The sequence below is a fragment of the Uloborus diversus genome, chromosome 2, assembly GCF_026930045.1.
Source record: "Uloborus diversus isolate 005 chromosome 2, Udiv.v.3.1, whole genome shotgun sequence".
Taxonomy (NCBI): domain Eukaryota; kingdom Metazoa; phylum Arthropoda; class Arachnida; order Araneae; family Uloboridae; genus Uloborus; species Uloborus diversus.
In genome coordinates, this window is record NC_072732.1 from 214,946,312 (window position 1) to 214,961,507 (window position 15,196).

General features: G+C 35.9%; 1 protein-coding gene across 1 annotated transcript in view; it reads left to right on the forward strand.

The window, feature by feature from the left end:
• The window catches only part of LOC129217674 (aldehyde dehydrogenase, dimeric NADP-preferring-like), a 65,855-nt gene that overhangs the window by 26,687 nt on the left and 23,972 nt on the right, over positions 1-15,196 (forward strand). The window contains exons 4-10 of the mRNA XM_054852004.1: positions 3,539-3,634; positions 5,957-6,178; positions 7,607-7,770; positions 10,914-11,144; positions 12,582-12,708; positions 13,630-13,700; positions 14,762-14,877. Of these exons, the coding sequence (XP_054707979.1) occupies positions 3,539-3,634; positions 5,957-6,178; positions 7,607-7,770; positions 10,914-11,144; positions 12,582-12,708; positions 13,630-13,700; positions 14,762-14,877 (1,027 nt within the window). The remainder of the gene's footprint in view (positions 1-3,538; positions 3,635-5,956; positions 6,179-7,606; positions 7,771-10,913; positions 11,145-12,581; positions 12,709-13,629; positions 13,701-14,761; positions 14,878-15,196) is intronic.

A 15,196-nucleotide genomic window follows, 5' to 3' on the forward strand; every position in this document is an offset into this window, starting at 1 on the left:
ACTAATAGAAGATGGATGATCGTCGCAACATAACGCAATATCCTAACGAAAAGCGAGTTTAACAATACGATATAATACCAATAACATTGTAAACAATATATATTCAAAACAGCATTTAATCTTTAAATTTATTTTCAAAACAAAAACATTTTTGCAATTAGTTATACTAAAAATACCTCGCTTCATTTAGGGTTTTGAATTGTGATAAGGTGTACATATTTTAAACGAACTTCATCCCCGCAGACTCCGCAACGCGGAGGTCGGGGACGGCCGAGAAAACAAAAATAATAAATAAACATTTAATTTGTGCATCACAGAATAAAATCTAAACTGACTTTAACTTTAAAACAATCACTAGTTAAAAAGTAAGTTATTTGGGGGGGGGGGGATCCAATTAAGTGTGCGGTTAGGGTCCTTGGTGATTTTTGCGGGGGGGGGGGGCAAAATATAGATCCTAGCCTGATCGTAATAATACGCCAAGTTTATCGTTTCAGATTTAAACTTAACCTTGCGGTTCGTTTATGGTGATAACATTTATTTACAATTAACATTTTAAAACAGTATTAAATCTTTAAATTTATTTTCAAAACAAAAACATTTTTGCGATTAGTTATACTAAAAATATCTCGCTTCATTTAGAGTTTTGAACTGTGAAAAGGTGTACATAATTAGAACGAACTACCGTATTACCCCGCATTTGCCGGCATGCCGCAAAATATGAGTGTCACCAGATTTTCAACAACCCTTTCCTGGTCCTTTCCAGCATGCCGGAAAAAACAAGGTTAAAAAAATCATAACAATTTAATACTATAACAAATATATTTTCAACTTTTTTAAAAAAAATAATATAAGTTCTATACTGGTGTGCTAAGCACATGAGTATAATTCGTATCATGACTTGAAAATGATGATACTAAAATTATTCCATCTTTTTAAACGTATTGTGCAATTAAAGAGTCAAAATATTAGAGTAGGAGGCGTAGCAGCTTATCAGAATGCTCTTGATTGCATCAATATTGTCACTCCAAATTAGTGATGTTCCGGATATCCGTATCCGCGGATATCCGAGGGAAAATAAAGATCTGTATCCGTATCCGTTACTTTTTAGACGGATCATAAACGGATCATTTCTGTTCTAAAATTTTTTAAATATTTAAATTAATGACTCTTAAATTCCGTTTAAATTAGGTTTTATTCTCTATTTAAATTATAAGGTATCATTTCAGAAGCCAATTTGTACCCCCCCCCCCCACCTCCTCGTTGCAGAAGGGAAGGGGAAATAAGTTTTAAAAGTGTGTATCAGTGTGACTTTTTGTGGCATCGTAGCTCCTAAACAGATGATCACCGGAGATATTAATTAAAAACCGACTTAACGTTTTTCACAATTATGGTAGTAAAAATTTACCCTTACGTTAAAAATGTTGGCCCTAATTGAAATAACGAAGTTTTCTGCGTTTGATATTTATTTGAAACTTTCAACTTATATACAGTAGGAGCTATAATCTTGTAAAAATTTTAAATGCAATCCTTAGCCTTTATACGCGTGATTAGTAGCGATTTCATAGTCGGAAGATAAGGAGGAAAAGCTCATTGATTTAAAATTTTTACCTGCTGTCAGTTCATATTTGTTAATAAATGTGTGTTCTGACCCGCGTAATTTAGCTTAATATGAGGTCGGCTCTCAGAGACATGTTTTGTTTTTTTAATTTTTAATTTAATATTAGTTTTCGTTATTGATTTGGGGTTTGTGTTCTTCTTCACTTTTGTTTCTCTCAGCATCCTTCAAAAAAAGTGAGACTAAATTCTCTTTTTACTGTTTGTAAAGGTGTTCCCGGCTCTATATTTTGTCGGTCGGAGTAAGTTCGGTGGAATGGGTCAGCGCTGCATTTATGCTGAAATAAAATGCGAAAAATTATTTCTAGCCTGTCCAGTAGCAGCTTTACACTCTTGCTCCTGTATCCTACATCTACCGAGTAAGCTAGAAATAATTTTTCACATTCCATCTAAGCATCAATGCAGCGCTGGTCCATTCCTTCCAACTCTCCCTCAATTTTAACGGAGATTTCTTTAAAGAGTAAATGATAGTTGTGATTATATTTTTGTCGCAGTTGACATTTTTTGAAGAAACTGCCATTATTCTGACGGGAATACCTTCCGTAACAAATTTTACACTTGGATAGTTAAATGGGGGGGGGGGGGGTGGATTTTGAGATCCGTATCCGTATCCGCGGATCTTGACACTAATGATCCGGATCCGCGGATCTACTTTTTTAACGATCCGGCACATCACTACTCCAAATATAGGATTACATAAGATAAATAAATACCTTTGTGCTGAACAGTAAAGTAAGAAAAACAACGTTAAAAAAAAGCACAAATTTGCCAATTACAGCAGACACGTGTTTCGGCGTTACCGTTGTTTTTCTTACTTTAGGATTACATGTTAATAATGCTACAAGCTTTAATACGACTACACAAAATGATATTGGTAAAATGTGTATAGTAGAATGTCTCAATGAAGCAAAGCAACAAATTATTATTGCCAACATATATGTATCTCCAAACAAAAGTATTTCAAGTATTATTCAATTGATTCATAAACAGCTTTTAAATTATACACAAGAAGGTTCTGCTTTAGTTAATGAAGATTATAATACAATTCCTTTAATTTTAACCGGAGATTTAAATGTTAATTTTGCTTCTTATAGAGCTAAAAATTTAGTATCATTTATACAATCCAAATTACAATTACAAAATGATTAATAAGCCAGAAGAAGCCACTACAAGTCACGGAACTGTATTTGATGCAGACTTTGCGAGATTTTTAGATAACATACAATGCAAAAATTTCGTTGCTTATTACAGCTACAATAAGCCATTTGTTACTTTCGTAGGATTAAATAATGATAATAATTTAATCCTATGAAAGTTATCACTTCTTCCGAGCGTCCCGTGACGCACATTTTTTTTTTTTTTTTTTGTGGTCCATTGCAAGAATTTGAGCATTTAAAGCACGATTTTGACTACGAAGTCAAGGTGATAGCCACAAATTGCTGGATACCAATTTCGTTTCATCGGGAAAAATGTTTTTAGCTCTCACGATAAAGCTGAGAATCCTCGAGAAAACCAAGTATGAAAAGATGCAGAAAAAGCACATTGATGTGGGGTTACCGAAAACGTGGCACTTGCCTACCCCCCCCCCCCCTCGTAATCTGCTACCTGCATATTAGGATTTCAGCACAAATTGTTTTGTGAAAATTTTGGTGGAGGGAAAAAAAAGTTCTTTCCAAGATTGGTTTCTGTCTACGGTCAGGTGTATATGTATGTATTATGTGAATGCGCATCATGTATGTTTCTGATTTGATTATGTCTAATATGTGTATCTCAAGCGTTCTGTTATTCACATAAGATATGACGAAGTTAAGAATTCTACTGGTATGTAAATAACATTTTGCTGCATTATTTCAACGACACAAACGGCGGGAAAAGGAGCTTTATATATATAGATTTTTAACTCTAAACGTCCTTTTTATTGCAGCCTTATCCAGAAGCTCTTTTAGCTGAAGTAGAATCTACAAAGAATCAGATCAAAGGAGCTTTGTTCGACGTTCATAAATGGGTGCAACCAGAAACAGTGAGTTTGCATTGTACAAAATTGATGTTATTGATTTTGCTGATATTTACTCAAAAGTATAAGTTAGTTAAAAGCATATTCTTAAATGAGAAATGATTATAGTGTGTAAAAATAATGAAGCACACCATTAGTCAGAAAGCAGTGATTGCTAATTTAAAACATACTCTCAAAACTCGACTGTAGCTCCTAGAGCCATCATGCAACTTTCTTCTATGTCTCTCATAAATATAGTTCTGATTTTTAAAATTGCCAAAAATCCTCTGTAATATTCTGCGACGAAATGGTGCCAAAAACTAAACGGCACCAGGTTCTTATTTGGGTTCATATGTGTACCAAATTTATTTATCTTACTGTTTTGTTTGCTCCCACGAACAAACATTTTCCGTAAATAGTCGAAACTTTGTTAAAACCCCTCTAAACAACGTAAATATGTCAAAACTTGGAAATTAACAATAATGATAATAATAATAATCAATACTACTATTTTTTTCATTTCTATTTTTTTTTTTTTTTTTTCGTCACTGTCTTCAGAAAATTTTACTTAAGTCGACTATCACCCCTGGACTGCTGCTAACCGCAGTGATTCTCAATATTCTTGGAAGATGATATTTTGTTGTTCGCACTGCTGCAGCGTTGGAGTTGTGGAGTTAGAGTCGGACTGATTTTGGAGTAAAGGCGTCGTAGTTGGTCATTTTTCCTCCGACTCCACAGTCCTAACCCGGATCATTAAAATAATGTTCACCAATATTTTTGAGTTCAAGGAAGGCCATGAGAGTTATTATTCTCAGAAATCAATCGATAATGGGGGGGGGGGGGGAAGCAAAATACGAGGCATGTTTTTAAAGTAAGTACCATTTTGAAATAAAAAAAGAACAGGTACAGATAGAGCAAAGAAATTTATTGCACAAAAATCTACCACCCTTACACTATTTTTCGACATTGCTCCCATGATTTTCCAATCATTTGTCATAGCATGGTACAGGTTTTTGTATACCTATTCGTAGAAAGTTGCCGCCTGTGTAGTCAACTATGGGGTAACATGTTTTCTGAGATCATCACTGATGTTGTGCCATCGACCGCCAAGGAAAGACTTTAGGTGCCGAAACAAATGAAAGTTGCTGCGAGCGAGGTCAGGCAGTTCCGGAGGATGTTCAAAAACTTCCCAGCCAAAACCCTGTAAGAGTCCTCATGGTTGTCGTCACAGGTGGCAATTTTCTACGAATAGGGTATGCAAAAACCTGTACCACGCTTTGACAAATGCTTGGAAATTCTAAGATCAATGTCGAAAAATAGCGCAAGTATGGTAGATTTTTGTTCAATAAATTTCTTTGCTCTATCTGTAGTTGTTCTTTTTTTATTTCAAAACGGTACTTACTTTAAAAACGTGCCTCGTATAATGTCTCGGGCTCTCAGGATAGCTACGGCTTATAAACGCGTTACTTTTTGTTGAACTTTTGCTTTTGCCGTATTACCCCGCATTATCCGGCATACCGCAAAATTCGGAGGTCCCCAGATTTTCAATAACACTTGCCTGGTCCTTTCCGGCATGCCGGAAAAATCGAAGTTAGGAAAAAAAATTAATGCTATGAAATATATATGTTCAGCTTAAAAATGAATATTAGTTGTATGCATGTATTTTTAGTATTAATAAATTGTTTAATTTTGTAAAAGTATTTATTCACAATGTCATTTGCTACTTTAAGAAGAAAAACATTGTTCAATAACGAATAATTTTCTGAAAACTAAATTAAAACTAAGTAAGCAAACATTTAAGCAGTAAGTTACCGCCCCTAAACCAGTGCTTAAAAATTTACCATAGCTATTCAGTAAATAAAAAGAATTAAACATACCTCTCTAAAAGGAACCTAAAATAATTTATTTAAAAAAAAATATGAACAAATCGCAGTAATGATTTCTCCTGATTTGATTACTTTATTGGTATACAATTAAATCCATTAATAATGACCTACCATAAATAACAAGCACACATTATATGCAATACACCTTTTTTTTTTCTTTTTGAAAGAAGGCTACTTTCGAGATTTATTTTTTTCCTTACAGTGGTTTACTTTCTGATCGGAACTGAATGGGGAAATTAACTTTTGTTTTGTTGCAAAATAAACCTCGATTTATCTGACATGCCGGAAAATTCGAATTTCCCAGCATGTTGGTCAATTTCGCTTTTTTCCGGCATGCCGGATAATGCGGGTTAATATGGTGTTTCTGTTGAAACGTGTTACGTTTGTTTTGTTTACTTCCACTCATATGTGAAAGAAGGAAAATCTCGACTTTTATTACTTCTCAAATTCATTTCAATTTCAGACCGAGACGAATATCATCTTGTTATTCGACAAGACGTACATCTTCCCACAACCTTACGGTGTCGTCCTCATCATCGGCGCGTGGAACTATCCATTCTTGTTGGTGGCTGTCCCTCTACTCGGAGCCATTGCCGCTGGAAATTGCGTCATCATCAAACCTTCCGAAAAAGCACCGGCCACTGCAAAAGCGCTCTCCAGTCTCATCCCACAATATTTGGATAAGGTAAGCTTGATTATCTGTCAGGGTAATTATTACAAATACAAATGTGACGACCAGCAACAGGCTTTTGGCCTAGCTAGGCTGGTCCTAGTCAATTTACTTGTCCTCAATGAAGATCAATAGCCCTCTTAAAGCTATCCACCCATTTGCTCATTACCACATCTTCCGGTAAGCTGTTCCAAGTGCCCACAACCCTACTAAAGTAGTAGTTTTTCCTTATTTCCAGGTTAACCTGAGATTTGAAGAGCTTAAGACAATGATCCTTCGTCCTGCTTTCGGTGCAAAAATTTAATCCATTAACATCATTCACTTTGATAAATTTAAACTGAATCATGTCCCCTCTGATTCTCTTTTGCTCCAGGCTATACATATTAAACCTATTAAGTCTGGTATCATAATTTAAATCTGAAAGTCCCCTTACTAGTCTAGTTACCCTTCTTTGAACCCTTTCCAATACACTAATATCACAGAAGCACCTTGATCGTAATTAGTCTGATAATAATCGATTGGTTTGCTTATTTGAATGATTAACTAATTTGAGTGCTCTGCGCAATAATAACACTGCCCCACATGTGCAATTTATGGTACTTATGTAATTATATTATAAACCAATAAAAGGTCTTAGGACGATGATGATCCCAAAATCAAGTGATGAATTTGGATCAGGTAGCCAAAAAGTCACACGTTAAACACCCAGGAAGGATAGTTTCGTTACAGACAGGTAAATATTGGAGAAAGTGGCTTTGAAGGGCTAAGAACACTGAAGATATTTGAAGGAAAATATATTTTCTTTTCATAGAGTAGTAGTATTTGCTTTCTTTATTTTCTTACTATCTAACGTACCTGGAACCACTCGGGTTTTACCTGTATTTGTAAAAGACCTACATCAGACGTACTCTACGCTTTTGTCGGGAGATTTTAAACTTTGTACAGATTTTATTTGGTGATTGCAGATTGGTAGAATTTTTAACTGGGCTTTTTGCGTAATTTGAGTTTATAAATAACGGAAATTCTTTCTTACAGAAAAGCTCAATTTTTAGCAATTTTACGTCTTTTAAAAACTCTAGTAGTTTAGAGCAGTTTATATTTAAAAAATCTGAAGGTCTAATTTTGTGAAGATCCAACGTACATCGTGGATTTGAGCTTGGAACGTCAACATACACAAACGTACTTATACGGTGAGGCAGTGGTTCGAGTTTCCCAGTTTGTAAATCAAAAACTTTTTTTAATTTTCTTGCTGTTTCAACTTTCGGAGCAAGTTTATACAATCCAATCCTCATCTTAGATTTTGATTTTTCGCTACAGCTTTTGCTCCGTTGTTGGTAAAAATTACTTCTGATGTACTTCTAGCAGCCAAGAATATTTCTGTTAACTCGGATGCGACCTACGGTGCCTTTATTGTGAGAAAATGAACTGGGCCTTTCTTTACAGGACTGCTTTCATGTCGTAACTGGAGGAGTTCCAGAGACAACAGCTCTTTTGAACGAAAGGTTCGATTACATATTCTACACAGGTTCTCCCGCTGTTGGGAAAAAGATTCGAGAAGCGTCAAACAAATACCTCACACCATGCACACTAGAATTAGGAGGCAAATGGTGAGTCCAGCTTTACTTTCTTTTATATCCAATGTATACAGCACAAAGTACAATAGATGTTTGATACGCATCGATATTATAGGACGAGGTTTTTCCATGTGTAAACTCTTAATTTTCCTAAAGGAGTCACAGCTTTGAGAAATTCTTAAGCTCATGATCTAACACATTAAGTACTACTATGGTAACCAAATCGAGTGCTAGAAAAATCAACTCCTATTACATACGAATGAACAATGTGCAACGCGGCTAGGAACAAATTTTATAATAACTGTGCTCACGAGTTTAAAAGTTGCAAAGTACCTCTTTTTCTGAGCAAGACAGATAAGACATATGCAACAAAAACCGCAAAACGATGTTTTTTGCTATTTTTGTCATATTGTCCGATTTTTTTTTTTGCAGTAAACAAGGGTTTTTTAATTGACCCAAAATGCGTGTTAGTACTTTCTCATTGCTACTTTGTGCCGTACTATTGTATTTTTTCAAGTGTATCAAAGGCATATAAGGTCACTATTTAAAATTGACGCTGATCGCCTTGTCTAATGGTCATCGAAGTATGACTGCGGATAGGGGGGGCTGCTGCATGGGTTCGAATCTCGGCCCGGACATGGATGTACTTTCTTTCTCCTCTCCTTGTCCTTTCTTCGTGTGGATGTGTTGTTGTGCTGTGAATGGTTGCCTATCCTATAAAAGAGTCCTTATGCCATGTGTGTATTGTGGAAGTCGGACTTCACATCAAATTACGGTACAGTTGGAAAAGTGAGGTTGCGTACCCCAAATCACCAGCCTAGCTGGCACAAGACAACAACTTTTAAAATCGACGCATGTTTGTTATGCTAGCAGGCAGAAGTATTTTTCTTTAGTAACACTCTTTCCTTCAACAAATAAGGAAAATGTCTCTAATCTGAGATATTTTAAGATGAGTCAGAGCATATCTTATACGCGTTTACTTCAAGGAAACGAAAGTAAGGCTTTGCTATGGATATCGTAAATTCGGAACTGAAGTAGGAAGCGGTGTGAACCTCGGGTAAATGTTTCTTTTCCAAAAGAATAAGCATTGAACAAAGATAAGAAACATTTGCGCAAGAATCAAAACCAACAAAGTATATGTTCAAATAAAACGTGTTACACATAGAATAAACATTGTTTTAAGACAAGAGACAAGTCGTTTTAAAATGGACTATAAGGGGTATCGACGAACTGAAACTGGGGGGAGGGGGTGGAACCTTGTGATGGGAATGTTATTCTTTGGAAAACAAACGGAAAACTTGCTGCTTTGTTCCTATTTAGAGGTTTTACTTAATATTTGCTTAAAACTACTAAGTAAAACCTCGAAATAGCGGGCGAACACTTCGAGACCTGTTAGTTCACTATTTGAATGCATCCGTTATTCAGAAGTTGTTGGAAAGATTTAAAAATACCTTAAATAAAAAGAAAATAAGATGTATAGTAGTGATTTAGTTTCCTTTCTAAATAAGGTACTTCCTGAAGTTCCTGAGACCACGCACCTTGCAAGAAATATACATTTCTACCATTGAAATTTAGAAAGAAAAAAAAAGCAGGAGTGAATAAGGATATAATGTACAAAAAAGTTACTTGAATCAGCAAGCAAATATCAGGACCTAATAGGGAGAAAGTTACCCTTTTCTAGTAATCGGTGCATGTACTAACAAGGTCTCCCTCACACATTATTTGCTAAGCTTTACCAAAGGTGCCCCCCCCCCCCAGGAAGAATGGCGCACCAACCTAAATGCGGTGAAGACCCCCAAATGCAAGAGCCCTCCCCTCCCAAAAAGAGAAAAATACCCCCCCCCCACACATAAAAATGTTTTTCAATGGCGCAATCTGCGCCATGACTCCCCTTAGGTGGGCACCCCTGGCTTTACGATATTTCTTGTAAAGGGTTTTTTTTATAGCATAATCAGGGGTGCCCACCTAGGGGAGAGGGTGGGTCATGGCGCAGGACTGCGCTATTGAAATTTTTAGAGGAAATGGGGGGGGGGGGGGTTGAGAAGTATTTTTCTCATTTTTAGGGAGAGGGTTTTTGCTTTTTTGGGGGGGGGGGGAGGTGGGTCTTCGTGATATTTAGGGGGGTGAGCCTTTGATCTTCGTGGGTGGGAACCTTTGGCATAATCTCTTATTTATAAGTAATATTACAACAGTCGGATGCACCGAAGTTCTCGATAATTAACAGGGAAATAGTTTGTCTCGTGTTTACAAACTTGCCGCTGACATTGTTTTCTTAAGGAGAAAATCAAGTTTTCTCCCGTCTTCTCGATTCTCAAAGCATAGCTGAAAAACTCCAGAACAAACCACAGCTATAGCTCAAAACCGACTCAAGAAGACAAAACGATGAAGGCGCTATTCTCTGGTACAAAGAGAAGTCGGCTACGGAGTTGGTTGAGGGTTGAGTGACGAGTGTATATGAGGCAGTGAGAATCAAAGGTATGTAAGTGCCAAAATTAAAAAAAAAAAGTTGATAATCAGTACAAATAGTAGGATAACCTCTCCTGCTTTCTGGCAAGAGATTGTACCAGTGGGTGCTGCTGTACAGCGTGATTTAGAAAAAAAAATCAATGAAAGCCTACCTAGGGTGTAAGAACTTTATGTGCGAGCGTTTTCATCGAAACCTTAAAAAATCCACTTACATCCCTTTGCCACTGCCTCATATCGTCGCCTCAGAATAACAGTAAGATATCTTAGTGTTGTTTCTGGGATTAGATAGCTTACTGTTGCTCTTAGGCGATGATATATAAAGTCAATGAGGGGTTATAATTTTTTAATTTTGCCAATAATTTGAACATCTTTCATACAAAAATTGGTATAATTCTCAGAAAATGCATGTACGCAATTACCTTTTGCTTACGTTTACAGAAAAATCTTCGGTCTCAATGTCGCCCCCATGAAGTTCCAAATCCCGAGAACAAAATGTCTCCTGGTACTGATGTTGTAACAGAATCAACTCAAAATGTTAAAATGTTTATATAACTCCGTTAATTTACTTAAAGATATTATCTAGATTATTCTAAGAAGGGTCGATAACTACAAAGCTGGGGGAATTAATTCCAAATGAATTACTTGATTGTTAAACTTAAACAGAATCTTGTTTTACTTAAGTTGCATTTTTTTTTTCTTCTGATTTTCAGTCCTGTGTACATAGACGATGAAGTGGACATCGAACTGGCCGCAAAACGAATCATATGGGGGAAAATGCTCAATTTGGGTCAGACCTGTGTCGCTCCCGACTACATTCTTTGCTCGAAAAAGACCGAGGAACGATTCATCGAACTTGCGAAGAAAGTTCTGCTTGAATTCTTCGGAGCCGAACCCGAAAATTCCCCGGACTTGTCCAGGATAGTAAACGAAGAGCATTTCGAGTAAGTATTATTTTTGAACCCATTTACATTAACAAAAGGTCTGCTCATTGGAGGTACATTTTGAAATTCCAATAGAGCATGGGTCTTCAAACTTCGTGCCGTAGGAAATGGTGAGGGTTGCTGCGAAGTGTCCGTGGTATCAATATACAAAATGTAAGGTGAGTGCGCTAAATAACGCCTATTTGACCCGTAAGGAATTCCTCCATTTTTTGATACAGTGTAACAAAAATTTACTCGATCCTTTTTCATCATCATCAAAAAGCATGATTGATGGTAAAGCGCTATCAACAAGCTCTTTTTAACTACCAGGCAAAAGTGCAACAGTGTAGCAAAAGTTGTTGCAGAAGAGTGATGTCAAAAGCAACTGATCTTATTTTGAGGTAAATTTTGTTTCTACATGGCTCCCTGAAGTTAAAAAAAAAAAAAGTTGCATATTTTACTTGAAACCTAAATTATGCAGTTGACGAATTCAAAAAGAAAATGTTGTGTGCCATCATTTTTTATCAAGATTTGACATTATATATGATGCCGTATTTGTAGGTAAACAAGTCGCTAAAGTATTGGTTTCCTAGAAGCGAATCGCCGACCTTCGGCGTCGTTTATCGCCGAGAGGAAAAGTTGATTCTTCTGCGCATGCGCGCCCGAGCGAAATCCACGTCGTGAGTGGCCACGCCGGAATCACTTGACGTTGATTTCAGCGTCACGCCGAGTCGCGACGCGAAAGCTCGGTGATTTCGCTTCTAGGAAACCAAGGTTTAACAGAAAAACAAAATGGAGAAGGGATAGCGCGTTTGATGTTCAGGGTCTTAAAGTGGTGAAATTAGAGAAAGGAGATTTTGTTTTCTTTTTGTTGTTTTAAACTTTTATTTTTTTGTACTTTTGAATAGTCATTTCTTTGCGTTTCTGGGTTAGCTTTTATCTGTGTCATTTTGCATACGTGAATATTTTTCAAGAACCCCGTATTCCATAGATTACACCTCAGCAGAATCATTTCCCTCCTGATTTCATAATAAGGTCTCTCAAAGTTACATGAAATACACCGCCAGCTCAGTCATTCCATCCGAGGACTGCAGTTTCGTGCTTTACTGAAAAAATCTCTTAAAGTTGTTTTGCTGTATTTTTGTACTGTAAATTAAATGTTATTTCAATTCATAATAAACTTAGTTCATTTAGTTACAAGATCATTTAAGATGTTTGACTTAACGTTCATTATATCTCGGATTGTAAATAAAAAAGGTCTTTTTTATATCCTTGAAAACTTTTTCTCACAATTATTTCAAAACTTAAAATTGCAACTTTGTAAATAATATTGAATGTGTATGAAATTCACAAGATGTCTACGAATTGGTGTAATACGAGTTGTTTAATGTTGATGAAGTAGCATTAGGCAGTGTTTTATTTCTCAAAAGCGTTTTCTTTTTCCCTTACCTTTTATAGGCGAATCATCAAGTTCCTAAATTGTGGAAAAATTGCCGTAGGAGGCGATTATGATCCCAAAGAAAAATACATCGCGCCAACAATTCTAACAGACATCAAAGAGAGTGATTCCGTCATGCAGGAAGAGGTAGGACTTTTGCAGCAAGTATAATTATACAATTGCTACTCAACATGATGATTTTGTGCTTTTTTATAATCAAATATGGCGTGAATCACTCCCTCTTACTCCGATCTTTTTTTTTTCTTGCCAATGAACTTTTTATAAAACGAAAGAGGTCTGGATATCGCGTATAACGGCTTATGTGTGTGTGAGCGTGTGAAATCGTAGCTTATCTTGCGGAAAGAAATAATTATTCTGGAAGGAAAATAGAAAATGTTAAATACAAGAATTTTCAGCTTGACTTACTGATGATTTATTTGGGAAAGCAATTTACAAATCGTACTTGTTTCTTTGTACATGCTTCTAAAACTCATACCATCTTTCACCAGTTAATTTTTAGGTAAAAAATGAATCTTGGACTCCAAAACTGAACATTTATTTTTCATCCGTTTAATATTTTTAAATATTATCCATTATTATTTTTAATTATTATACTATTTTGTAAATAATCAATTAATTTTTAGTTGCGATCATCATATTAGTCTTATATTTGTTTTGTAATTTTATTTGGTTTGTATCGGGCTGGTTGAGTGGATTTGGTGAGGCATGGTTAAAAAAGGTTGGGAACCGCTTCCTTAGATGGTGATCATACCCAAAGCAAAAACATAACGATAGGTTTTCCATCATAATGTGAAAACTATAGAGATTTCCTTAGCTTTCAGAAAAAGGTGTAAACTTCCCCCTTACTCATGTTTGTATCCGTTTTAATAAATTTTTCATGCTTTCTAGGAGAAAAAAAAAACCTTGTTACCGTCCGTCACAGATTATGAGTATTTGGCTACTAACTAATTTATGGTGTTAGGTTTTAACTTTTGTCTTGCACTGTAGTGATCCATGTAATTCGGGTTGCTTAATCACTGCTCCTTTTCAACTTCAAGCTTTTTTTAGATATTTGGTCCCGTTTTGCCGATTCTCCGAGCCACCACGCCAGATGAAGCCATCAAGTTCATCAACAAGAGGTGAGATTTCTTGATACGGTGGAGTCCTCACAATCAGAAGAGATTAGGAGCATACTTTAAAAATAAAATTAAATTACTTAACAGCGCATAATTAAATGAATATTTCTAATTCAATTACGTAGTTCATTACATGAGGTCTAGCCAGGTATAACCAAATCGCGATCCGAAATGAGTAATAAAAGAGCGAAACAAAGTCTAATATGTTAGCTTAAAATGAGCTTGAAAACCTAAGTTATAATGAACTTATTCTTGGGGGCTCTGTAATATTGAGTGGGAGGGTGGGTTGCCACCGCTATTGGAGTGAAAACCCCTACTATATCAGTAAGCTAATACAATTCTTTCATGCGTTGGAGGTGTTTAGAGTTAGAGGCATTAGAGAGAAGTGTTCCTCTTTTCGAGAAAAGTACTGATGTAGTTCAATGATGTTTCAAACTGATGTAGTTCAATGCATTATCTAACTTTGACATTTTTTGCAAATTTCGTAATGTACTTCTATGCTTTATATGTTACTTAGTATCATAGCGCATTTATTGCTTAGCACCCTAGATTAAAATGTGCCCTAACTTTAGCTTCGGTTTAGACGGACCTTCGGGACTCTACCTTATCGTGTTTCTATTAAGAAAGCGAAATCAAAGATAAAACATTTACGCTTCAAAACATCGATGTTTCGAACCATCGAAACATAGATTCGACTGGAATCTATATTTCGATTGTCAAACAGATTTTAAACTCTGACAGATGTTCCACGGGGAAGGGTCATGAGAGTGACCGTGCTTATTGATTGATTACTAACCTTTTGAGCTGTCAAACTTGAGTCAAGAATTAATAAATTTATTGTCATCAAATTAAATAATAAATGATTCAAATTAAATGAATATATAACTGCATTACACGCATTTATTTAAAGTAAAGAAAATATTTTAAAAGTTATAATGAAGTAGAATAATTGCACTGAGCTGAAAATATCCAATCCTTTCCTTGAAATTTAATAGAAACTTATCACATTGTCAGTATCTCTACAGATGCCTTTGCTATATTGTTTTCACTCAATCTTTTTTTAGGGAGAAACCACTAACTCTGTATCTGTTCTCGTCAAATAAAAATGTACTCGATCAATTCCTGATGTCCACGTCGAGTGGAAGTATGTGCGTCAACGACACCGTGGTTCATCTTTCAGGTAAGATTTTGTGACCAAAAGACAATTTGGTTTTCAGTCTTAAGCCTAACAGGTATTCAATATCGCCATTTAAGACAAAAAAAAAAAGAAGAAGAAATCGTATCAATGTTTAAATTCCTGGTGACAGTCGTTGAAGTAACTGTCAACGCCTTCCAGATTTCATCGTGGGACGTACAAAGCTTCTGCAAGGGGGAAAGGCAGGTTTTGTACCGATTACCACAAAATCTTTGACTCCGCTTTTCTGCACATGTGATTGGCTTTACATAATTTGAGTCATCATGTGCTATCATGTTTACCAATTGCGTAGAATTTTTTTCTT